Source organism: Pseudorasbora parva, chromosome 5 (genome assembly GCF_024679245.1).
Source record: "Pseudorasbora parva isolate DD20220531a chromosome 5, ASM2467924v1, whole genome shotgun sequence".
NCBI classification, from domain to species: Eukaryota; Metazoa; Chordata; class Actinopteri; order Cypriniformes; family Gobionidae; genus Pseudorasbora; species Pseudorasbora parva.
In genome coordinates, this window is record NC_090176.1 from 26,060,403 (window position 1) to 26,085,617 (window position 25,215).

Here is a 25,215-nt window from a genome sequence, read left to right on the forward strand (position 1 = left end):
AAGGCAGCCATTACAACTTCCTTGGCAGTAAGCGCGCGCTGCAGCGACATTGTTCTTGACATACCCAACAGCCCGAGCTCGCTCGTCTAACTTACTCTAGTATTCTCTGTCCGCAGCGCTTCAGCACGGCGGCGGTAGAATGAGCACGGCGAGAGCTTCGGCTCGAGTTTGTTTATTCACTCTATTATTCTCTGTCCGCGGCGATAGAGCGACAGGACGAGAGAATTGGAAGCGTGAGGAAAAACTCTGTCCGCGGCGCTTCTAGCACGGCGAGAGCTTCGGCTCGAGTTAGTTTATTCACTCTAGTATTCTCTGTCCGCGGCGATAGAGCGACAGGACGAGAGAATTGGAAGCGTGAGGTAAAACTCTGTCCGCGGCGCTTCTAGCACGGCGAGAGCTTCGGCTCGAGTTTGTTTATTCACTCTATTATTCTCTGTCCGCGGCGATAGAGCGACAGGACGAGAGAATTGGAAGCGTGAGGTAAAACTCTGTCCGCGGCGCTTCTAGCACGGCGAGAGCTTCAGCTCGAGTTTGTTTATTCACTCTAGTATTCTCTGTCCGCGGCGATAGAGCGACAGGACGAGAGAATTGGAAGCGTGAGGTAAAACTCTGTCCGCGGCGCTTCTAGCACGGCGAGAGCTTCGGCTCGAGTTTGTTTATTCACTCTAGTATTCTCTGTCCGCGGCGATAGAGCGACAGGACGAGAGAATTGGAAGCGTGAGGTAAAACTCTGTCCGCGGCGCTTCTAGCACGGCGAGAGCTTCAGCTCGAGTTTGTTTATTCACTCTATTATTCTCTGTCCGCGGCGATAGAGCGACAGGACGAGAGAATTGGAAGCGTGAGGTAAAACTCTGTCCGCGGCGCTTCTAGCACGGCGAGAGCTTCAGCTCGAGTTTGTTTATTCACTCTAGTATTCTCTGTCCGCGGCGATAGAGCGACAGGACGAGAGAATTGGAAGCGTGAGGTAAAACTCTGTCCGCGGCGCTTCTAGCACGGCGAGAGCTTCGGCTCGAGTTTGTTTATTCACTCTAGTATTCTCTGTCTGCGGCGATAGAGCGACAGGACGAGAGAATTGGAAGCGTGAGGTAAAACTCTGTCCGCGGCGCTTCTAGCACGGCGAGAGCTTCGGCTCGAGTTTGTTTATTCACTCTAGTATTCTCTGTCCGCGGCGATAGAGCGACAGGACGAGAGAATTGGAAGCGTGAGGTAAAACTCTGTCCGCGGCGCTTCTAGCACGGCGAGAGCTTCGGCTCGAGTTTGTTTATTCACTCTATTATTCTCTGTCCGCGGCGATAGAGCGACAGGACGAGAGAATTGGAAGCGTGAGGTAAAACTCTGTCCGCGGCGCTTCTAGCACGGCGAGAGCTTCGGCTCGAGTTTGTTTATTCACTCTAGTATTCTCTGTCCGCGGCGATAGAGCGACAGGACGAGAGAATTGGAAGCGTGAGGTAAAACTCTGTCCGCGGCGCTTCTAGCACGGCGAGAGCTTCGGCTCGAGTTCGCCTATTCACTCTAGTATTCTCTGTCCGCGGCTGTAGCGCGACGGAATGAGAGAAGAGTGGGAACAACTCTGTGGCAGCGGCGGAAGAAGAGCCGCGGCGGCGGTAGAGTGAAGAGAGCTTCGGCTTGAGTGTGCTCATGTCCTCTAACATTCTCTCTTTCCGCGGCGCTATTCAGCGCGACGGGACGAGAGCAGAGGGAGAGTGAGAAGAGCTCCGTCTTTCCGCGGCGCTTAACGACGCGGCGGAACGAGAGAGTCCTCGAGTAGAACAAGCCTGTAAGCTCTAGAAGTGGCGTTGCAGCGGCAACACAAACACATATAACACTCAACATAGACACAGTTTAAAGGATATATAACGCCGGATGGCGTAGCTGGAACGGCAGAGAAGGCGGAGAGGGAGTCCGTCGTCCTCAGCTGCAGGTTCCGCTGGTGCCTTTTCAACGGCGGTGCTTCTTCCGGAGACCAGCGAAGGTATCGCTGAAGGAGATAAAATCTGACACCTATGGCGAATTAGGGTCTTATATAGCCTCCTGTATGCAAATATAAGCACCTTTTTCGGCGGGCTTCTGGAACGCCCCCCATTGGTTCGTTCCTCTCAGCCGCCTCACCATAGGTTCCTGCAGTTGCCGCAGCCCGGCCAATCAGAGCGCTCCTCGCGCTGGGCTATGGCCGTGCAGCTCACTGCGCTTTACATAGATACCTTTATTAAAAGTTTTGCTTCACATTCTCGAGAAAAGGAGTTTTTCCCATACGTAATACGAGGAACCTCTCTCGAAAGGGAACAAATATAAAGTAGACCGCAAGTAAAAAGAGTACCGCAAGTCCACTTTAGGAACTTAGAAAAATTGCTACAATAAATGCTCAATTTTTTTCCTCTACTGGCCGCAATCTACAGCTATTCATTCTGCGTTGCCTGAAGAGACTCGAACTTGAGCGACGCTCCCTGGGTTTACCAAACGGCAGCTGACTGGATGTCGGAGCACTGAGAGGAGGAGGAGTAGCTGTTGCAGTAACAACATCCTGGATATTGGAGCCTGGCGGCGCACACGGCTACAGAAATAAAGGAGGAACGTAGACATATGGGAGGCGGTGGTGGTAATCGCGAATGTTTCAGTGCATAGAAGCAGGACTTGAACGTGAACCTGGCAACTTTCAGGCATTAATTGTGGATTTACGGTCTATGGCGCCGATTTATCCTGAGGCACCGACAAGGTGATGCAGCAGCTGCAGGACGGGATCAGTCCTCTACTCGGCTGCCAGCTGAATGCCTTTACTGGAGGAAAAAGGCGCAGCACACGTCCAGCGCAGGCCGGCTTGATATTTTATTAAAAATAGGGCATTATGTAGAGAGGATCACCCAGCGGTTGCTTTACACCCGTGGTTTACTTTCATTATTGTATCGGCTTTTGATATCGCTCTCCGGTTCAGAGACGCTGCCACGGCATCAAGCGGATCAGGCCTGTGCTGAAACACCGTCCGCGCGCTCCGCGATATTTACCGTTGTAAACGCATGATGAGACGGGAACTTTTATCGTTAACGCGCAGAACGAAAGCTCTTAGTGCTGTAACATTGTGGTCACTATTCAGTCGGCCAGTTTTCTTTATGTTTACCTAGGTTGCGACACTATTTTGTCTTATCAAACTGCTTTTTTGTGCCTCGCTATCGATAACCTATTGCTGTATTGCCAGTTTAAGATAAATACGCCTAACGGGCGGCGAGGGCGGACTCGCCGTTTATCGTGAAGATAACTCGACTCGACCCAACCCGCCTGACACCGAGAAGCGTTTGGATCAAAGCGAGGATCATGGATCAGAATGATAAAAAGACTCTCACGGTATGTGCACACATGTATTTAATCCATACGTTATGTCTTTTAAGAAAAATACTGGCTGATTTTAAAGATAAACCCGGCGTTTTGAGCATCGATTGAATTGGCGCTGTAATCGAGCTCAAGCACTTGTACAGGTGTCACATTGTTATGCTCGGAGTGAGTGTCTGTCTGTATGCCGAATTTTATATATTTGGCGCATGTTCATTCAGATGATTGTTGTTTTGGTTTCATTTGAATGGCTACTCGCCTTTGCTGGTTTTTGTAGTCTTAACTGACATGCATTGGTAAGCTTAAAAAGACCATTAAATAAACAATATTCAAAGGAGTTCTGAACCATACTGTAGGTAGGCTATCCTTGCGCCCTCATGATGAATATTTATCTTTAAATATATACCTTTTTTTAGCCATGCATGAAATTAATGGGTTGTGTTATAGTAGAAAAAAGTCTTGATCAGTGGGTTATTTCTCTTTTCAATCCATTATGCAATTTAACACAAGTGCGTTACACAGCACTGCAGGTGATCACATTCACAACATTGCTCTTATTCAGTAAAACCACACAATTGGGTGTATAATGTTTATAGAGTAATTAATATCAAATAACGTGCCTAGACGAAATTTGGCTGATTCGTTTGCATATTTCTTTTCCGCTAACAAAAATAGTACCAAAATAAGCCAAAACACCAGGCTTTGCCTGTCACCAGAAAAAAACAGACTAAAAGCTGGCCTAGATCAGCGTATTTGAGTGGATTGGAGCGACACAGATTTCCCCTCCTGGCACTGAAAGCCTCTCCCTGCTTTCAAGTCAGTCTACTTGCCTAATGTAGTAGGTGTTAACTAGTATTTGAGATGAGCAGTATGTCAGAATTCATAAAATTGTAAACTAAATTATTACCGGAATGACCCACTACTTACTTTAGTGAGAATCACATCGGATGAATACTTTACTGTCCCATGAGGCGTTGTGAATGGCAGTGAAGTGATACAGCTGACATTTGTAGGTCACATGACAACATGGCAAATATACTACGTCTGAATTTTATTCATACTACCCATATTTGCACTATAAGGAACATGATTTTTACAGTGTTGAAGTACGATTCAAACCAAATGCTGTACGTTGTCAGTATGCAAGGTGGTATCAAATGTCTGACTCTTGAAGGGCACATATATATTACAGAAATAATGGACCAAATGACTTGTAATCAGTACTAAATGGACTACTAGTCTAGAACCAAGGTATCAGATGGCTGGAGCTACCTGTTGTTTAATACAATTTAGACCATGTCCTTTCTGCTGCTTAACATAATTGCCATGGAAACTGAAGTTCATTTTTTATGGCAAGCTTCTGTTGAATGCCTTATGATAGTCTGTATCTTAAAATGTCTTTCTTTGATTTCAGAGCAAGTGGAATCAGTTGTGATCTACAGGACGACAACTTTTCCATGATAAAAAGACATTCAACATTAGATCTCCCCTTTACCGCAATGAGATAATAGTGTGGCTTGCACAAAAACAACCTTGACACTTATCCCACCATATTCCAGTTCATCATCAAAATATGACCACGCCGGCTCTATTGCCACTCTCGGGACGTAGGATACCTACCCTCTCGCCAGGTGCCTCCTCATTCCCCCATCACAGAGCCACCTTACGGCTCTCTGAGAAGTTCATCCTCCTCCTCATCCTCAGTGCCTTCATCACCTTGTGCTTTGGAGCGTTTTTCTTCCTCCCGGACAATTCCAAACACAAGCGCTTTGATTTCGGCTTGGAGGACGTGTTGATACCGCACATCGAGTCAGAGAAGGAGGCGAGGCACAGCAGCAGACAGGTCATACATGGCGTGGGAGCTCACGATGAGCATCGGCACAGGTGAGATCTCCTCAACCTCACCATGTGTTTTTGTGTTCAAAGGTGGTAGAACATCTTCGCCGTGACGCTTTATTCGGAAAACAAACTAAACCATTTCTATGCAAATCTATGCAGCAAAAAAAGGATTATGTAAAAGGGGTTCTTTGAGATTTCTGCCGTCTGTTAAAGGGGTGGCTGATTGCCCTTTTTTACAAGATGTCCTCAGAGTGTGTACACTGCAAAAAAATGCTTTTCTACTTGGTATTTTTGTCTTGTTTCTAGTCAAAATTTCTAAAAAAAAATCTTACATTAAGACACATTTACTAGACAAGCAAAAGTCATTGTTTGTTTAGGGAAAAAATAACTCAAAAATAAGAGTTTTTGCTTAAAACAAGCTGCTTGAGACTCAAGTGACGAAATGTAGAATGCAACAAGATGTTCCTGAATGGTTAGTCGATAAATGTATTTAGCTGATGTGGAGTTAACTATCTTAAAGTCATTGATTAGCATATTCTGTCATGATGATCTATACATTTTCAACATGGCCTCACCATTGGCCTCACCACATACTTTGTGTTCCCAGGTTAGTGATTGGTGATGTGATGTCACTAACCCAAGAGGAAGCTTGTGTAGTCCATACCAGCCGTTTGTTATAGTCCTTAAAAAGCGATTTCTTTAAAAGAAAATCTCCCTTTGCTTTGAACTTTAAGCATCATAAATTTACAGATATTGTTTATGCACAAACAGCAACATTTCACTTTTTAAACTTTACTTTAGTGCAATCATAATCAACCACCCCTTTAATATTTTATTAGGGCTCCAACAACTAATCGATAATAACTGATAATGAATCGATGAGCTGTGTCTGCCGACTGAGCTGCTGCTTGAAAGTTGTGTGATCGGAGCTGCTCAAAACATGAGAACTCTTTATTTTAAGCTTAAAGCTAAGTCATTAGGCTAATGAATGATGTTTAACACTGCGCCCCCTGTCAGGTCCTTTGACAGATGTGTGTGCTGTTTTTACGTTTATATCCTTATCTGTAAGTGTTACAAATTCACATGAGTATTTCCATTTTACATAAAGGCTCATCCTGACACATTAGAGAGTGAGACTATTCATATTTAGCGTAAATATGTTAATTTTGCTGAAATTTCTGTTGGATGTTAAATTTAGGTTTAAAAGTCAACTTGTAATTCAAGTTTTTTCTACAAGTGGTAACTACAAAGGAATAATAGTGTGTAATTTAATACAAAATGAAAGATGTTTCTTCATTTGAAAGGATAAAGAAACGACATTAACAGGTTGAATGGGCCTCGTTTATAAACCACAAACATAAAAATGTTTTTGTGTAAATCGTTCATAAAGGCGATCTGATATACATTTTCAGATTCACTGAAATGTTTGCACAAAAGAAACTTACACCTGTTCCCTACCATGTGTAAATTATGTGTAAAACATTTGAATGTTCTGTGTTCTAATTTAGGCAAACTGATGACATTGCATTTTGATGGACTATTATACCATAATATATTTCAATTTTTTTTTAAATGTTTTTTATAAACTGTTCAACTTTGGGTATTACCCAGCCGTCCAATCACAGTGGAGGAGGGGCAGGGCAAATACTACACCTTATCATCCTACTTGTATAATGACGGAACAACAATGGAGGAGTTAATTTAGCTGGTTACTGCATTTTTATATTTAGTAATATTCTTCAAAATGAGATACTAGCAACATATTACTGCCATGGATATTCAGTATCATAGCAACCAACTAAGTGTCTCTAACCCATGGGCATGGATTATTCTAATTATTAGGACTGGACCAGGATATTTGAATAGCCGTTTGGTGGGTTGGTATTAGATTTTCTCTTTTTGCTTATAAACACAATCATAATAAACATATTTGCTTCTTCTTAGCCTAAGTGTTCCTTGCAATGGAGTGTTGTTTGATGGTGTGGAAAATAGAATAATAGAATCAAAATGTATTATCTTTTTCACCCATTAGAAATGTGTCTGAGAATTCAGTGGCCGTGACCATACTTTCGGTTTAGAATTAGTGCCAATTCGGGGGCGGGTTGCTTGAATGGTGGGTTCTTTATTATTATTATTATGATTATTATTATTATTTAATAAAAAACAACAACAAAACAATACAATGACATACTCACTTAAATAGGTGTTTTTACATTTTGCGTTGAGACCAAGTCTTCCACTGCCATTCTGCTCCTTGCTCACGTGATGAATATCTCCTGCTGAGATATTCTTTTTGACTCCTGCTGATGGTCTGTGCTGTGACTTCAGCAGACACATTCAGTTTTTATTCACAGTGTCTGTTCTCTAACTGAACTAAATTATTTTATAACTATAACAAAATCTAAATGTATAGGAACTTGAGGACCTGTGTTTTTTGTATCACTAGTGGCAGTGCCCATTCTCGGAGCCTATAAGCCCTGCCCACATGTGATGTGCCGCTTCTCGAAATTCCTACCTTTATTAGAGAAAAGAATATGTTCAGCCCCCTCACTCCGAAGCTTTGAATATTCTGTGTTGATTACTACCTAAGCTTAAACGCTCAAATTGATATTCGGACCAGCCCTATGAACACATTTCACTACTGAGTCTGTGGTATACAAAGCTTTTGAGAAACTGGAGGAGAATTTTTATAAATGTCCTTTTTACACGCAAATTACTCCGAATTTGCTCATATACATATAAAAAGAAAGTTTAATGAATAAGGCCCAATGTGTGTGTTCCTTCAGAACATCCCTTTTATGAGTTTGTTTTTATTACTCTTTATCTTAATTTTTAATAGGGATTTAAACTGTCCTTTTGCGCACAGCTCTTTTGCATATAGCATAGATATACAGTGAGGAAAATAAGTATTTGAACACCCTGCTATTTTGCAAGTTCTCCCACTTGGAAATCATGGAGGGGTGTGAAATTGTCATCGTAGGTGCATGTCCACTGTGAGAGACGTAATTAAAAAAAATCTAAACATGACTGTCAATCTCCCTCGGACTGGGGCTCCATGCACAATCTCACCTCGTGGGGTCTCAATGATCCTAAGAAAGGTGAGAAATCAGCCCAGAACTACACGGGAGGAGCTGGGACCACCGTTTTCAAGGTTACTGTTGGTAATACACTAAGATGTCATGGTTTGAAATCATGCATGGCACGGAAGGTTCCCCTGCTTAAACCAGCACATGTCCAGGCCCGTCTTAAGTTTGCCAATGACCATTTGGATGATTCAGAGGAGTCATGGGAGAAAGTCATGTGGTCAGATGAGACTATAATAGAACTTTTGGGTCATAATTCCACTAAACGTGTTTGGAGGAAGAAGAATGATGAGTACCATCCCAAGAACACCATCCCTACTGTGAAGCATGGGGGTGGTAGCATCATGCTTTGGGGTTTTTTTTCTGCAAATGGGACAGAGCGACTGCACTGTATTATGAAGAGGATGACCGGGGCCATGTATTGCGAGATTTTGGGGAACAACCTCATTCCCTCAGTTAAACGTTATTCAATTGAAGATGGGTCGAGGCTGGGTCTTCCAACATGACAATGACCCGAAGCACACAGCCAGGATAACCAAGAAGTGGCTCTGTAAGAAGCATATTAAGGATCTGTTGTGGCCTAGCCAGTCTCCAGACCTAAACCCAATAGATAATCTGACTGATCTAAAGATCTGAAGATCTGTGTGGAGGAGTTGGCCAAAATCCCTCCTGCAGTGTGTGCAAACCTGGTGAAAAACTACAGGAAACGTTTGACCTCTGTATTTACAAACAAAGGCTACAGTACCAAATATAAACATTGATTTTCTGAGGGGTTCAAATACTTATTTGCAGCTGTATCATACAAATAAATTGGTAAAAAAATGATTATACATTCTGATTTTTTTTTTTTAAGATTGTTTCTTACAGTGGACATGCACCAATGATGACATTTTAGAGCACTCCATGATTTCTGAGTGAGAGAACTTGCAAAATAGCAGGGTGTTCAAATACTTATTTTCCTCACTGTAGCATTCAATTAGCATGTTTGTTTGAAGGACAGCATTGGACAGGATGTAGAATAGTGATTTTTGTCAATAATTATTAGTTTTTTATCTGATTAATTGAAGAAATAATTGGCCAACTAATCGATTATCAAAATAATTGTTAGTGGCTTCCTTTAATATTATTATTCTTACCTTGGCACACATTGTAATTGGAAAGCTGCATCCTACTAGGTGTTTCATGCCTATTTCATGGCAGAAGGAAAAAGCTTTAAATGTACTATTCATGCCAAGCAAGCATGTAGGTGTGAGCTGTGCGAACAGACTATTCACAGATTGTCTGTGCGGTTGTTAAAGACCATGTGACCTCTGAAAGCTTTATAGCAGCAAACAGTGATTTAGAACCTGAGACCTTTGGGAATGTTTTTTTTAAAAATATTATTAGGTTTAAAAATCTAAAACTTTCCAAGATAATTTCGATAAAAGTGTATATCAACCGCAAGGCAAAGAATTCCAGTACTCCTACACGAAAACAGACACTCCCTTCACAGATTTCTATGAAAATCGCATTCTGTGATTGATGTTTTATCTTCTTTTTTCCTCTAGCAATACTTCCAAAATTATTACTTTTCTTTTCTGCCCGAGATGGTTGTAGCCACACAGCGCTCTCTGTGTGGCTCTCTGTTTCCTTACTTCAGCTGTGGACCACAATTCATTGAGAGTTCAAGTGAACTTCAGTGAAAGAAAGTGTTTTCTGCTTCTTTGTTGTTACAGGGGCCACTCTGTGTTGTTTCTGCTTTCACCATTGAGCCACTGCTTGTACTCTCTGTCTTAAGAACCAAGCCATGTCTTACTGATGCGCTGCTTGCTGGGTTTAAATTCTTGTCTAAATGAAAAAAGACTACACAATTCAAACTAACTGAGGCTGGCATGCAACTTCCAAAAAAAGAGAAAAAGATTGTATCATTGATAATGAGGTTGCACTGTAATGCGGTTTGATAGTCGCATGACTTTTTCCCTGAGCAGCATAAGATGAGTTATCGTAATGGTAAAGCTTATTTTCTGTGCAGCCAGAGCTTTAATATCAAAGCTGTTCCCCCCCACGCTCTGCAATATGATCCTTGGTCTTGCAGTGATGGAAACATTGGAATTAACGTATATTGTGTGTGTTGTTTTTTTTTTTTTGTGGTCACTCAAGCTTTCATTTATGGAAATGTGTGGCACATTTTACGTGGTAAATGCTGACTCGGTCTCAGCGAGGCATTAGTGTGACTGAGGACCATCTCGAAATGTTATCGCCTGGATTGAACAGAGGCTTTTAAGCACACTAGGAAATAAACCTGCTGAGCTGATGAAATGTTAATTGTGTATATTTTCATTTTTATGCCACTGTCGTCTCAAAGGTAGAGCTGAAGTGCAGTCAGGCATACTGAATGTATATGTGTATTTGTGAGTGAGAGACAGAGGCCCTGTTTACACCTGGTATTAAAATACATTTTGGTTGATTGGATCACTTGGAGACTTGTCACTGGTGCGACTAAACTTTGTCTGTCAGTTGGTCTCACAATTAGGGCGCACCATTTTTTTTAATATTGAACATAATGACCTTGCATGTTTTTAATTTCAACTTTCAATTTGTATATGCTGGTTTGTTTGCACTGATGTAAAGATTGACAGTGACCAAAAGCTTGATATTTGCAAAATATTTTAATATGAAAATTCTTTCCAACAAGCATGAATTTAAAATATAACAATATTTCATATACACCGTTCAGGCATCACATTATGACCTAATATTGCGTTGGTCCCCTTATAGCTGCCAAAACGGCCCTGATGCATCTTGGGCTCCACTAGACCCCTGAAGGTGTGCTGTGGTACCTGGTACCAAGATGTTAGCAGCAGATCCTTTAAGTCCTGTAAGTTGTGAGGTGTCCATGGATTGGACATGTTTGTTCAGCACATCCCACAGATGCTCGATTAGATTGAAATCTGGGGAATTTGGAGGCCATTCTTCTGAAACCTTTCTATCAGAATCAGCATTAACTTCTTGAGCAATTTGTAGTTTGTCTGTTTGATCGGACCACACGGGCCAGCCTTCGTTCCCCATGTGCATCAATGAGCCTTGGCCACCCATGATCCTGTAGCCAGTTCACCTCTGTTCCTTCCTTGGACCACTTTTTATAGCTACTGACCACTACAGACCGGAAACACCCCACAAGAGCTGCAGTTTTCGAGATGCTCTGAACCAATCGTTTAGCCATCACAATTTGGCCCTTGTCAAACTCGCTCAAATCCTTACTCTAGCTCATGTGTTTGAACAGCCATAAAAGACCACCTGCAAAACATTATGGGAAGCACGCTAGTCAGGCGGGATTTAAACTTTGTTGGTTAACACTATTCTATTTCTAGCATGCACTACATGTCTACATGCGGCTGTCAGAGCAGAAACCAAAGCTGGTGCTCTGTTTTTGTAAATTTGTATAAATATCTTATTTTTTCCATAACCGTAAAATCTGAAAAACCGCATGCATTTACCTAAACATATACAAACGTATAGACCCTCCCCTCAAAGAAATCAGGACAGAAGTTGTTGAAACTGGACAAAAGAGACAAATTGAAACACCAGGTGTAGGTATGTGTCTCCCTTGTCTACTTTTGATCCGATTGACCAAAACATCTTAATATCAGGTGTAAACGGGGCCCAAAATGCATCTTAATACCAGTAGGGTTATAGTGGTATGACTACATTATGTATGTTTGTCATATCGTGACAATTTGCTTATCTACTTTGTTGTAAAAAACGAAACCAGACTGAGAATCTCACCTGTGGATGACAGCTTAGGCTCTCAGTTTTCTCTAGCCACACACAAACACCAGAGAACAGATACAGATGTCGGAGAAAGAGGCTGTTATCTCTATTTTCCAATTTGCAAAAAATATGGATGCAAAGTGGCTGCAAAAGGAGTAAATACATTAGGTCCTGTAGGAGATCTGGGTAAATGCTAACTTTTAGCCTGATAGCAACGAAAGATCCCACGATCCCACCCTTCCTGTGAATCGCCGTCCAAAGCCACGCCTCCTGAAAGCATGAACCCGCACAACCCTTAAGACCAGAGAAAATGTGCTACTGCAATACATCAAGTGTCATTTACCGGTGAGAACTTTAAGGCTGATTTATACTTCTGCGTTGGACCTACGCCATTGACGCTGCAAGTTGCACGTTGGTTTTCATTTATACTTGTGCGTTGTTATCCGTGTCAATGTGCAATTACACAAGCGGTCTGCTAGTGGGCAGTGTCCACAGGCATGCTGATGGAAACCCCCAGTCTCAAGGCAAATGACGAAGAAGTGGCTTGTTTACACTATCATTGCATGCACCAGAAGTATCAGCAGTGATGGCGGCTTTTCTTGCACCTTGAGTTGTTGTATGTAATACAAATAAAGCATCTCTAGTTGATTAGTAGAGTAACATGAGGCGATCTGGCACTGAATGCCTTTATGGGAAATCATGCAGAGTGCTCGTGGCCGCTGTTTTCACCGGCTCATGCACTGACTAGCACTTCAATCGATCGCTGTTTCGGAGACTATTAATTACGTTGAAATCACAAAAGGAAATGCACCCATTGCGATGTATCCCTGTTCTTGATATAAAATCCCTGATTAACATCTTTGGTTTTAATTAGAAAATAAATAAACTATACACAACGGATTAATGGTATGTATTTTTTCACTAACATGAATCTCTGCACTACAAAATATTGTTATATAGCAGATATAGGATGAAACTATCATTTCTGGACACACACTCTCTTATCGCAGATTTATTTATTTATAGACCTGAGGGAGAGGTTCTGGCAGACCAATCACGGTGCTTACGGTCCCTGTAGAATTGACGCGTAGTTACGTTTTTGGGGAGGAGTTCCACTATTAGAGCTTGCTTTGCTCAGATGATGTCTCTATGGAGATCCGCACCTTGTCCATCTTGAGCGTTGGGACTCAAAATTGGGAATTGGATACTTGTCATAAAATTAAAATTTACAATCCTCTTATCAATTACTTTGTGCATTTTAATGACTTTAAACCATTCAAGTGCAAGAAGACCCACGTGCTGTTTTCTGTGCTGCAAACACATCAAAAACATGTGCACAGAAAGCCGTCTCTCATACTGAATAATGTGTGAGTACTCATTCTCTTCCACATCTTTTTGCACTCGAACAGAAAAATACACACAAAAATGTCAAAATGTAAACGGTTGACAAAGGTAACGCTTGTGTAACATTATATTGGATCCATGCATCTCTTAAAGGGACAGCAGCCTAAATGCTTGTTGCCACTTTTATAGTAACTTTAATCAAGCAACCAAAAATGAGTCACTCGCTGTTCTTGACTGAATTACTTTTTTTAAAACTATATTTGTAATGGTTATTTTATTTATAAAATTCAGTGTTATTTTTCATTTTATAACATTTTCTGTACCTGAATACCTGAAAATCTTCACTTGTGACTTTCAGTTGCATTTTTTTCTGCGAATTCTAATTCGTTTTTGTTCTTTTTTTTAATTACTGAGTGTTTACTTGTCTTTAATAATGCATGAAATATGTATTAGTTAGGCTAGTTGTTTTTGCTATATGGTATTTTTAAACTATAGCCAAAAGTTTTTTTTGCCTGTTGTTTTTTGATCATAGTATTCAGCTACAAGGAAATGTTTTGAAATAAGACTTAGTCTGCATCCTGCCAATTCCACTGACTGCACCAGCTTTCGCTTTCATCAGCATTTTTACATCATTCAAGCTCACAATCCAGAGGAGCCGTCAGTCAGCTACTCGCAGATCACGCATACGTCGAGAGCTTTTGCGGAATTTCTCAAATAACCTAAGCATTATTTATTTCACTTTAAAATTTTACCTCAGAAAAAAAATGTGTGCGTCTCTATTGGAGCTACAGTGGTCTCTAAAGGCGACACCCACCAACCACTGGCACACTGTCTTAGGCCAAGTGTGAATTTGTTTACCAAATCTTTGAAATTCTAGCTACATATCACATGTTTTACAAATTATTTACTTCAAGTGGAAATCCAAAAATTACAGAGGCTGTATGGTATTTGTTGTTTCCTATTGTTACTGTACATGCTTTGAAAGAAACATATTAAATTATTTTAAAGTGATGCCCAAAGAGATTGCTAGTATCTAAGTCCCTTTAGAACTTTTTGAAACCTGTGAAAAGTTACCTTACTGAAGCTTCTGAAGTTCATTTTTTTATCCTCATGATGACACTATAATAAAAACATTTTAATACTTTTCCTTTTGGTGGCGTTTTAAGCTCTGTTATACTACTTTATGCCAAAGTTATGTGATTTTGTTTTAAGCTTTGTATCCATTTGAAAGTTAAATACACAAAAATAAAGCAAATAGATTTTAATGGTGTCTTTAGAGTTTTTTTTCTCTACAGTGCAGTACTCATTTTCAGAGTCAGACAGCATATTTTCAGATATACACAATTAGCTTGTTTCAAAACCCATCAAAACATACACAAAACGCTTTAAAAACTCGGTTAATGTCTTACCCCTCGTGATGTCGTCGGCTGAATTAGACTTGGAATCAATGTAACACTTTGGGGTCTGTCATGTCCTGTATCTCTGCTACCCTCGTGCCAATGAAGACTTTAAATCGGCAAGATTCAGCTTGGATCCATGCCAGCATGGTAGTGGAGTCGGACCAGAGCATTACCTGAAACAGAGGGATACTGAGTTCTTCAACAACTTTGCGAGTTGGGGTCCAGTCAGAGCGTGGTGCACAACTCAAGGTGAGGGATAGACTGTTGTTTCTTAGGGGAAACTCTGGAACGGGCAGTCAAGAAAGATATATCCACATCACCTTGAGGGCTGAAGGTGCGTAGGTAGGCTACTGAGCCGAATGCTCACTCAGGCGCATCACAAAATATGTGTATGTCTCTGATACTCTGTGGGTTATCCAACTCTGATGTGACATAACATCTGGGAAGGGAGATGCGCTGAAGGTTTGGTAACTCTTGCTCCCATGCTAGCCAAGCTTGGAGCAACTCTTTTGGAAGGTGAGGGTCATCCCAATCCCTTTTCTTGTCCCAAAGACGCTGGACCAGGACTTTTGCTCTCGTGGTATACGGAATGATGTACCTCAAGGGGTCATGCTGACTGGCTAGAACCTTGTATATAGAGCACATAGTAGGGGCAGAGCATTCAATGGCATGATATTTGTAGGCCAGGGTATCTGAGTTACATTGCCATCGTAGTCCCAGTGCGGACTCCTGAGTGTCTGGTTGTCATTGGTTCAGCAACAACATCATGCTACTTGACTTTGCTTCTGGGATGTTCTTTTGTACTTGGGGAATGTTACTGACCCATTGTCTCGAACCCTCCTGTGGCTAGGAGATCTCATAACTTGGATGCCAGTGCACTGGCCTCTTCTTGGGAGCTGAAACTCTAAAGGAAGTTATCTACATAGAATGACTTCTCTATACTGTATCTGACATCTTAGTTTAGGTGACAATGGTTGATGACATGCTTCTGGAGCGTGACGGTCGCACAGCAAGGGCTGCACGTCATCCCGAAGGGGAGAACTTGCCGCTCATACACTTGCGGGGACTTGTCTCTGTTTAGGTCCCTCCGTATGAATCGTAACAGTGGGCACACTTCCGGTAGCAAGCGCACCTGATGAAACATGCCTTGATTATCACTACTCAATGCAACAGCATGTTCACGGAACCTCAGGAGTACAGACAACAGGGAAGGGCCCAGTGTGGGACAAGGGAGAAGCAATTGGTTGAGGTTTTTTCCTCCATGTTAAAATGAACAGTTGAATACAACCTTTTTCTTGTCATTATGTTGTGGTGAGGTGAGGGATGTACCACACCTCCTCAGCTTAATCCACTTGGTCTGGAAGTATCACCTGTGCATATCCTGCCTCCTTCAACATGTTCATCTCCACTTGATAAGCATCTGCTTGTGCTGAATCCCTGGCTAATTGCCGCTCTATTCCTCTGAGACAAGGCAGAGTGGTATCTGCTGAGGCTTGCAGGAAAGGCATATCTTTCACTCTTAATAAGGGTATGGTATACCTGGCGACTCCATCTACTGGAACTCTAATTCCCACAATTTCTCAACTTGTCTGTACAGGTCCGTATAGGAGCCTGATGCAGCTGTGAAGAGGCACTGTTGGCTAGGAAGGCGATGTTGGACCTTGAAGTGTCCAACCTAGTCGGGTCTTGATGGCAGCAGGACCATGAGGCGGACTGGCTCTATTGGAGTGATAAGAGCAGGGTCAGCCGGCCCTATAAAGAGGAGTGGTTGAACGGATTGAACATGTTGTAACTGTAGACCTTGTAGATGGTGGAATTTACGTTGTAACTCCTCTACTGGGTATGTATGCTCAGCTAATCCCAGAGTCTGCAATAAAGGCTTGATGGATTCTGAATTAGGTCTTGGGTTGAGAAGCTGGCGACACTGTGAAGGTCACTGATGCATCTCGCAGCTTGTGGAGGTCTTGTCTTACTGTGCGTAATACAAGCTCTTCTTGCTGACCAGTCAATTCGAGTTGCTGTGCTGCAGAATGAAGGAGGATGGTACGTTCGGAACCATCATCTAAGAGGGAGTAAGTCTCTAGACTGTGATTTCCTTTTCTCAAAAGCACTTTACAGGTCTTCAACAAGACACATTGGCAGTCAGTGGGATGATCTAGGTCCAATGTCTCTGTGGTCGTGTTCACCAAACAACTTTCGGAAGGTCCGATCATAGGTCTCTCAGGTGTCTTTACAAAGCCTCTATCATTAATCTCATGAAGGACATTAGGTGTCTGTGGTTACAACTCTTGCAAAGTGTCCTGAGGTCCTGAGGCTCGTCCACAACACCAACATGTCTTGTGTGATTGGATCCACTGCACTTTCTGATCTCTATTCAGTCTCTAGCAAACCCATTCAGGTTGTGGTCTTGAGCATTGCAGTATTGGCAGAACACCTTCCTGTCTCTGGGCTTGGGGTCGGGAACTTTAACTAACGGATCACTAATTTCTTTCTCTGTGCCAAGGAAGATACTTGTGGCCTTGACTGGCTGTCTCGAGTCTCTCTGAGGTCCCCTCTTGTGAATGGATACAGGCTTGCTTGCTAGTGGATAGTGGCCTCATTCCACTCCTCCAGTTTCCTTATCTGTTCAGAGGAACAACATCGCTGTTCATCAGTCTCTTTAGGTAACTGCTGGAACTCTACTAAAACTTCTGACGACAGCTCTCGGACTGGGTAAGTATGTGCTCGCTGTTGTTCATACTCACAACTGGGACTCCACTCTATCAGAGGGACTGCATGCTGGCTCTATACTTAATGGAGGCTCTACTCTCTGTCTTGATTGGAACCTCAGTTGATGATCAGTGAGTTCGAAGTCCGAAAGGTAGCTAGGGAGCGCACAGATCGTCTAGGTCTGACAGTGGGCACAGGAAGGACATGTCTTGGATCTGTATCACTCTGATACATCATTATGACAGCTCCTCAAATCGGGCTCGAAGGACCAATTGTGGGGTAGACTAGTGTGGATGCTGCTGGATAATGAGCAGACATAAGGCATTCGGTCAGAGACGAAGAACACTTTAATGGCTTGATGAATTGTAGTACACTAGTAGAAGGATGGCAGAATGATACAGAATAGTTTGGACTGTATTATGAGGGGTATGAGTGGTTCTAAAACAACAGAAATAACTACCCAATTAGTAATGCAAATAATAACAAGAATTAAATAACTTTGTGACTTACATTATACATTATACTCGTAGTTATACATCTATAGCGATTGTATAGGCTAGATTAGCACTAGTGAAATTAGCATCACATTATCTGCAACGTGAGCTCGGGATAATCAACACGTATTGCCTAAATAACATGCATAAGATCACTTTTACAGTACATAATAACGTACACATGCTCAACGAGACTCAAAGTATCTCAACCTTAATATTTAACTTTCTCCGTATGCTTTCACTAGCGTCGCATATGATGCAATAGGTACACAATGCTATGGCGCATATCCGTGATTACAACTAAATAACCGCGATACAATCAAACATATTTTAACTGGCTCTTTAAAGATAATGAATAACATAAACTAAGTCACTCACTTATTTATGAACGCACTCTGACACAACAACAACAGCGGCAGCGAATTCTCTATTAGTGCTCTCCGAACTGTGTTCTGTGTCGATACTAAACTCTTAAAGGGGAAATGCGTCATTTAACATAAGGTATCTAAAAGTCCACAAGGGGGCACTAATGTATCTACGAATGTATTCAAAGCCTTTTCTACAGCTATGTAGCTAACAATATTTTGATAATATCAACACTGGTAAAGGATAAATAAATCGTTTTAATTTACTGAAGTTGTGTAACTAACGTTGTCTCATTAAACTGCTATACAATAAGTGTCATTGTTTAATGAAAACAGTGTAAGCTTGCTGATTTACATTGGCTCATTTAATAATGATAAAACTATAATTTTTCTGAATTGGCTGGAAAAGGACACCCTCAATTTACATTATTTAAACTTTTAACAAGACAGTCGTTTACTTATATGATGCTAAACAAATACAATTTAACAACAAATAAACAAAAAGTTATTTCTAAAGTACTTACACTTGAAAAAAGCTGCCTCTCTGTTTTCCGGCCATTTTCAAATAAAACTACGACAACTTTCTCCCGTGGCATCATAGGATGGTAAAGTCTCCATTGTATGCGCACTTCAGAATCTCGCCGGAAGTAGTAGGCCATCCGGGTACTTTTCGCATACTGTTTTTCGAATTCTATGAATTCGGACATACTACTCTGCTCACGTACTGTTTTTCGCATGCTATATAGTATGGAAGTACGCGATTTCGGATGCAGCCTTAGAATAAATGTGAATAATATCTAAGTTTGTTTGTGTTTTTCACCTTATTGGAAGTGAAATAAGGAATCGATAAGAATCAGAATCGTTAGTAGGGTTGGGTACCGAAACCAGGTACCAATATAGCATGGTACCTATATTAAAAAAAACACACAGATGTATATGGCGGCAATGACAATCTTTTCAGACAGTTATAATTTGACTGTTTTATTCATATCAGATGCACATTATATAAGTTGCTACATAATTTCATCGGTCACTTTTATGTATTTCGTGAGACGAGGATGAATTGACCTGATGTAAATCCGACAGATCTGATTCTCTGAGGCGCAAACTATGGTGGCACCTATCGGGCATTATGGATCAACTAACATGATCAAATAAGGGTTTTAAATGACCGCATTTTCTTACACGTATTTGAAAATCAGAATATCAGATAGTTCATGACATGGGTATCAAGTTTGTGAATATTTTGAATAAAAAACTAAATAAAACTGATACAGCTGAGCGTTGATACAGTGCTATTGTGGCTGCTGTGTGTCGTGAGAAGCACAACGCGTTGCCATGGAAACAAGGCGATGCGTTCTGAAATATTTAGCCAGAGAATATGGTCATATTTCTTCAAAATAATGCTGAAATGAAGCTGGTTTGTACTAGGATACAAACCAAGACTACAGACTACTTTGCTGTTATTAGTGCTGTAACTGTTATTTAGTGTTAAATTAGGCCTATTGTAGTTGGGTTAGGTGGCTTAGGTTTTACTGTGAATTTAAGTAAATTGTGTTTTCTATCTATTTATATATTTAAGTATACTTTTAACTTTTAATAAATTGTTCAATTGAAAGAATTTAAAAAATAATAATTAAAAGGCCATTCTTTATCATCCACTGTAATTTTGTGGCTCTTTTTTAAGTATTGGTTTAGGCACCAGTACCGTTTTAAAAGTAGCGGTTTGACACCGGTATCATTAAAAAAACAAAACGATACCTAACCCTAATTGTTAAACTTTAAACAATACCCAATCCTAGTAACAAACCCTTAAACACCAGGTGTAGACCGGGCCAGATAGAATGCATTGGGTAGCATTGTTTTAGGAGCCATTCTGATGCTTACAGCACAAACCGTACAGAATGTAGTACATATTCATTATTACTATTTTTTTTATTGTTGTTAATTGTATTATTATTGTTAAAAATATAATTATAGTTTTTATTTTTACTTTGATTTCTGCTGATTTAATTTCTAAATATTTGATCTGTCTAGTCTGAGCATTTGCCTATTTCTCAAATTGTAGTCAAAAATCGCTGGACTAGATGCAGGTAATGGGATTCTGTCTGCCGCGGGATGTGACCACATGATCATGGTATCAATGTGATTCGTCTTCAGCTGTCATGTTTGTGCTATTTAATGTGATGCTTTGTAAATATGGCATATCTTATAATGACGGAATATATTGAGCTTGGTCTCTGCATCTTAGATGCATTTAAGTGTTAGTTGCATTTATTTATCATGTTTAGTAAGTGCTCAGATGACACAATCATATTCCATGCTCCATTTTCCCCATCAGACAAGCAAGATGGTAATAAATGGGCATTCATGCTTGCATACAGGCATGTTCATATTCTCTGTGCTGTTATCAACATGACCCTTCCATTTAGCTTGACATTCACACAGACACATACAACAGCTGTTTGACCCTGCAGTCATGAGGTATTATCTTGGGTGTCAAATCGAAATAATTAGCATCAGCCCTTCACCTAATTAAGTGAATGCATTCATATGTTTTTATATTACCGTTACATTACAGTTTTTTTTTTGTCCGATAACTGATGTACAGAATTTTTATTATTTATTTATCAGTAAAATCACCTGATACCTGACAATATATAAATGTGAAGTTGAAAATCAGCATAATGCACATCATTTGTTTAATTAGTCATTATTACTAAAATATTAATTGGTTTGAATAGTCTCATCAAAATAAGGGTAATCTGGAAACCTTCTTTGCACCTAAACTTTTCATCCGACTTGCACATTTTCAGGAGGGTTTCATTGTTGCTCGCTAAAGCTGCGCAATCTGGGGTATTTTTCCTGATGATATCTTTTTAAATGTTGGTTGTTGTTTTTTTGCCCAAGTTTGTTGTACTTTTTGTATGGCTGCACAGCTGCACACCAAAATATTGATGATTTAATTTTAAATAAGAATGTTAAACAAGATAAGAAAAGAAATATTAATATAGAAATATTTCACTGTAAACGTATTTGGATTTTTTTAATTTATTTTTTTGGTGGAAGAATTTTCTTTGTTGACAACAGCCGGCTTATTAGTGTTTCTCCTTACAAGTTTGGCTGATGTTGCAGTTCCAAATGCACATCATAAAATGGATAGTTGCAGTCCACATACCTAACAACGGCCCTTAGTTTTAAAATCACTGTCAACAATGGCTTTTTAGGGCTTACTGCTGTATTATAAGCGACCTAAACTGGATTCATGGATGTTTGTGGAGCAGCATTTATGTGGAGCAGCATATACTGTGACGTCTTCTGTTTGTGTACAGTAATTATACTTTCTAATGTTAAGTTAGTTACTGCATCTTTCCAGAAGCGTACTGCTCCATCTGTATTTGCCTAAACTGAAAATCAGTCTTGGCAAATCCAAAAAAAGCAGAGTCACGGTTGTGCATAAATGATGAATCATGCTTATTGAACCTGCTTCCCATCTGCTTTCGTTCATGACTCAAAGAGCTCATCCTGGCCATGAGCTCTGAAGCCAAACACAAGCTCTCTGGCCGATCGGCCTCTTACCTGGGGGGACTGATCTGCGCCAACTCATGTCTTGTTATGGCTGTCGGTGTGCCATGTTTGAGCAGCCTTTCCCCTTGTTTACCTGGGCGTGCTCATTGTTGGTTTTCACCAGTCCCTGCAGTGTGAGTAGCAGTTGCTGTTATTTTTACACTGAATTGATCTTTGCTGTCTTTTAGTGTTTGAACAGGACAGTGTTAACTCAAACATTTGTTTAGAAAAACACAATTATTAACATCGGATTTTAATTTCCTGGTTAGGGTGAAAATGGGATATTTGTATTATCATGGCTGGTAAGTACTGTGTGATAAAGGATATCATATCAAGATCGCAGAAAAATTTACGCTGATAACGAAGATAAACTCTTCATTTATACTCTATGCCAGTCGGTGCATATCACTATTAAGGGATTTCTGCGTGTGTCTGTGTGAATAAATGGTGCAGTTACCGTAGTCTTATACACTTAAAGGGGTACTTCAACGCTGGGAAGATGAATCTGTATTTAAACTGGGTCATTAATGTAGTAGAAATGTCTCCCACCGCGACCGCGTTCATTTTCAGAAAATCAGTTCAGTTAGAGAACAGACACTACAATTAAAAACTGAACGTGTGTGTTCAATATGTGATTTAGCCGCTGAGGGAGTCTCTCAGTCCAAAACGCTGCAGGAGTCAGATATATTGCCAGTCATGGATGAGCTCATGATGAGAACTGAGGTAAACGCGTCCCTGGCATAGATTCACAGCGCATGTTCAGTCTGGCGCGTTTTCAGTTCATGCCTTTTGAAAGCTTAACTTTCATAGGAATTATGGCTCCGATGGCGCAAATTGACGATATTTGCGTCATGGGAGGAATTTTTCCAGAAATAAAATGCATAAATCTCTTGTCTAAGGGGGATATGAGGGGGAGTGGAAGCACAATCATTCGAATATAATCCAGGGTTTCTACTGATACAAAGCCATATGCTAATCGCTGAAGTAAACCTTTAAGCCCAATTTATACTTCTGCGTCGAGTGTACGCCGTAGCTACGTCGTAGGCTGTATGTTGCACGTGTAGCCTATGACGTACCCTGATGCGCACCTCAAAAAATGTAACAACACGTCAATTCTACGTGGACAGCAAGTGCTGTGATTGGTCTGCCAGAACCCCTCCCCTCAGGAATACACATGCGCCCTCTGCATGTGTAACTGCATGTCAACGCAGACAAGGACGCAGAGGTATAAATGAAAATCGACGTGTAGCCCACGGTGTAGAAGCGATTTGGCTTCACTTTTCAGGATGTGCGACACTTTTTTTTAAAAATCCCATCTGAATCTACCAAGTCAGTGTTTTTCTCACAACCTCTGTAAAAATTTCAGGGCAAATTACTGTTTTTCTTAAAACTCAAAGGTGTAATCCAAATGCGAATGCAAATGTCTGTCTGTGTTTGCTGTTGTTGTATTAACATAACGCTTCTCCTCATGTGTTTTTGACCTACCTGTGCTACCGTTCGCCCCAATCTTTGGCATGCTTTTATTTATTTTCAATATATGGATGGTATCGGACAAAAAAAATAACATGCATTTAGGGATGTGACGTGAGGAAATTTTCTCACCGGTTAATAGACGTGTGTCAACACTGGTAATTCTAAACCGAAAGTAAAATGGTCACAGCTGCTCAGGCATTCATAAAGCGAGTGTTTTCAATGAATTCCTATTGGATTTAAGCTTCCATAAGCATTTACTGAAAATGCACCAGTGGACACGCACCATGAATAACAGTGGGCAAGTGATGTAACCAGTGTTTTGCCTGAACGTCAGCAACACCAACTATCCCAACAAGTCTACAATAAAAAAAAAAAGAGCCTTGTTTTGGTCATAGCCATGACACAACAGAGGGTAAACACAAAAGGCTTGTTCCAATTGGTGAATTTATTTTTGAAACAGGACCTCTGCCAGATTTAACAACTGAAACAAATCAGACATATATTTGCTTGTTACATTTAACAAATATGCTTTCAATGCTTTATTTTTAACAACAAACCTTCCCCCAAAAGGGCAGGAAACGTCTCCGTTACCAGGGCTACTCTCAGATATGACCTTGTTTATGGATTGAAAGAATGTGAAAAACAAAAGCCATAGGAAGACCCATAGCTCTTTCAGACTTTCCTGCATCAATTTGTAAAAAAAAACGTAAAAAAAAACTGTTCTATATAATTGAACATACACCCCCAGGACATTGTGTGTATGATTAGTACCGTCTCATGTAATGTTTTTGTATGGTATTTTTGTTTTATGTATTGTTTTATTTTGTTTCATGATAAAACCAAAACTCAATGTAACATTACCTATACCATGGTTGGGGTATAAATTTGTACTTTGAAGATTGAAATGATCACGTGTATATGATGTGCCGATAACTACGCAGCATTTTAGTAGTTAAAGAATTTTCAATACTTGATTAATCTGCAACCAATCCAGTTGTACATGCAAAGGGACACACTTGAAACAAAGAGCCATACAATCTCCAATAGAGGAATCTTGCTGCTTGAAAGATTTGGCCTTTCCTCATTGGTCAAGTCAACCATGAGGGGTGTGACCTGTCCCAGACCTTTAAAGAGAGATGCGCACACTGCTCCACTCTCTCCCTGGATGACCAACACTTCACTTCAGATGTTCCTCACTTGACCAAGCGTGCCAGCCTGGCAGGCCCACACACACATCGAGCCATGTGTAACTTCCTTTACCAAGTTGAAATAACCGTGCAACTTCAACACTGTTGGATCGAACTATCAAGACTTTTTCCTGTGACTGTACATTGAATGCTCTATAACCACTCCGGCAAATGAAAGTAGCGTACGATATACAAATCGCTGTATAATTAGTTAAAGCTGTAAACCTCTTAGTTCAGACAAAGGAGCTTGTAGGTACTCACTGATGGTTTTGACGGGCATTTTTCATAGTTTTACTCCTGTTCCGATCTGGCTTTTCATTCGGTCACTTTCAAATTTTACCAATGTATGTGGGATTTATATGGAGGCGTTTCTGTTAGTTTACTTATGTTCTTGATTTAGTTTATAAAAATGGTGCACATTCATATCTTGTTTTGACTCCCTGCCTGCAAACAACTTGTCACTTAAAGGGTCATGAAACCCCCTCTTTCAGCTCAAATCCACCTCGAAATCTTTTTGAAAAATGCTACTTAAATGGGCGTGGATGCCGGTGAGAAGAGGGGAGGGGGTGGGTGTGGCAGAGCGAGGCAGGGGGAGAAAGAGGGGGGGAGCAACCATCATCCGTTAGTGCCCCATGCTAAATCTCAACAAAAATATGGGTTTAAATGTAACGAAATGCAGGATT

The 25,215-nt window shown here is 40.8% G+C and overlaps 1 protein-coding gene across 1 annotated transcript in view; it reads left to right on the forward strand.

Annotated features, from left to right (window-relative positions):
- The first annotated feature begins 2,489 nt into the window (after positions 1-2,489).
- man1a2 (mannosidase, alpha, class 1A, member 2) overlaps positions 2,490-25,215 on the forward strand; it is a 126,122-nt gene continuing 103,396 nt past the window's right edge. Inside the window, exons 1-2 of the mRNA XM_067443616.1 lie at positions 2,490-3,336; positions 4,736-5,205. Of these exons, the coding sequence (XP_067299717.1) occupies positions 4,895-5,205 (311 nt within the window). The 5' untranslated portion in view covers positions 2,490-3,336; positions 4,736-4,894. The remainder of the gene's footprint in view (positions 3,337-4,735; positions 5,206-25,215) is intronic.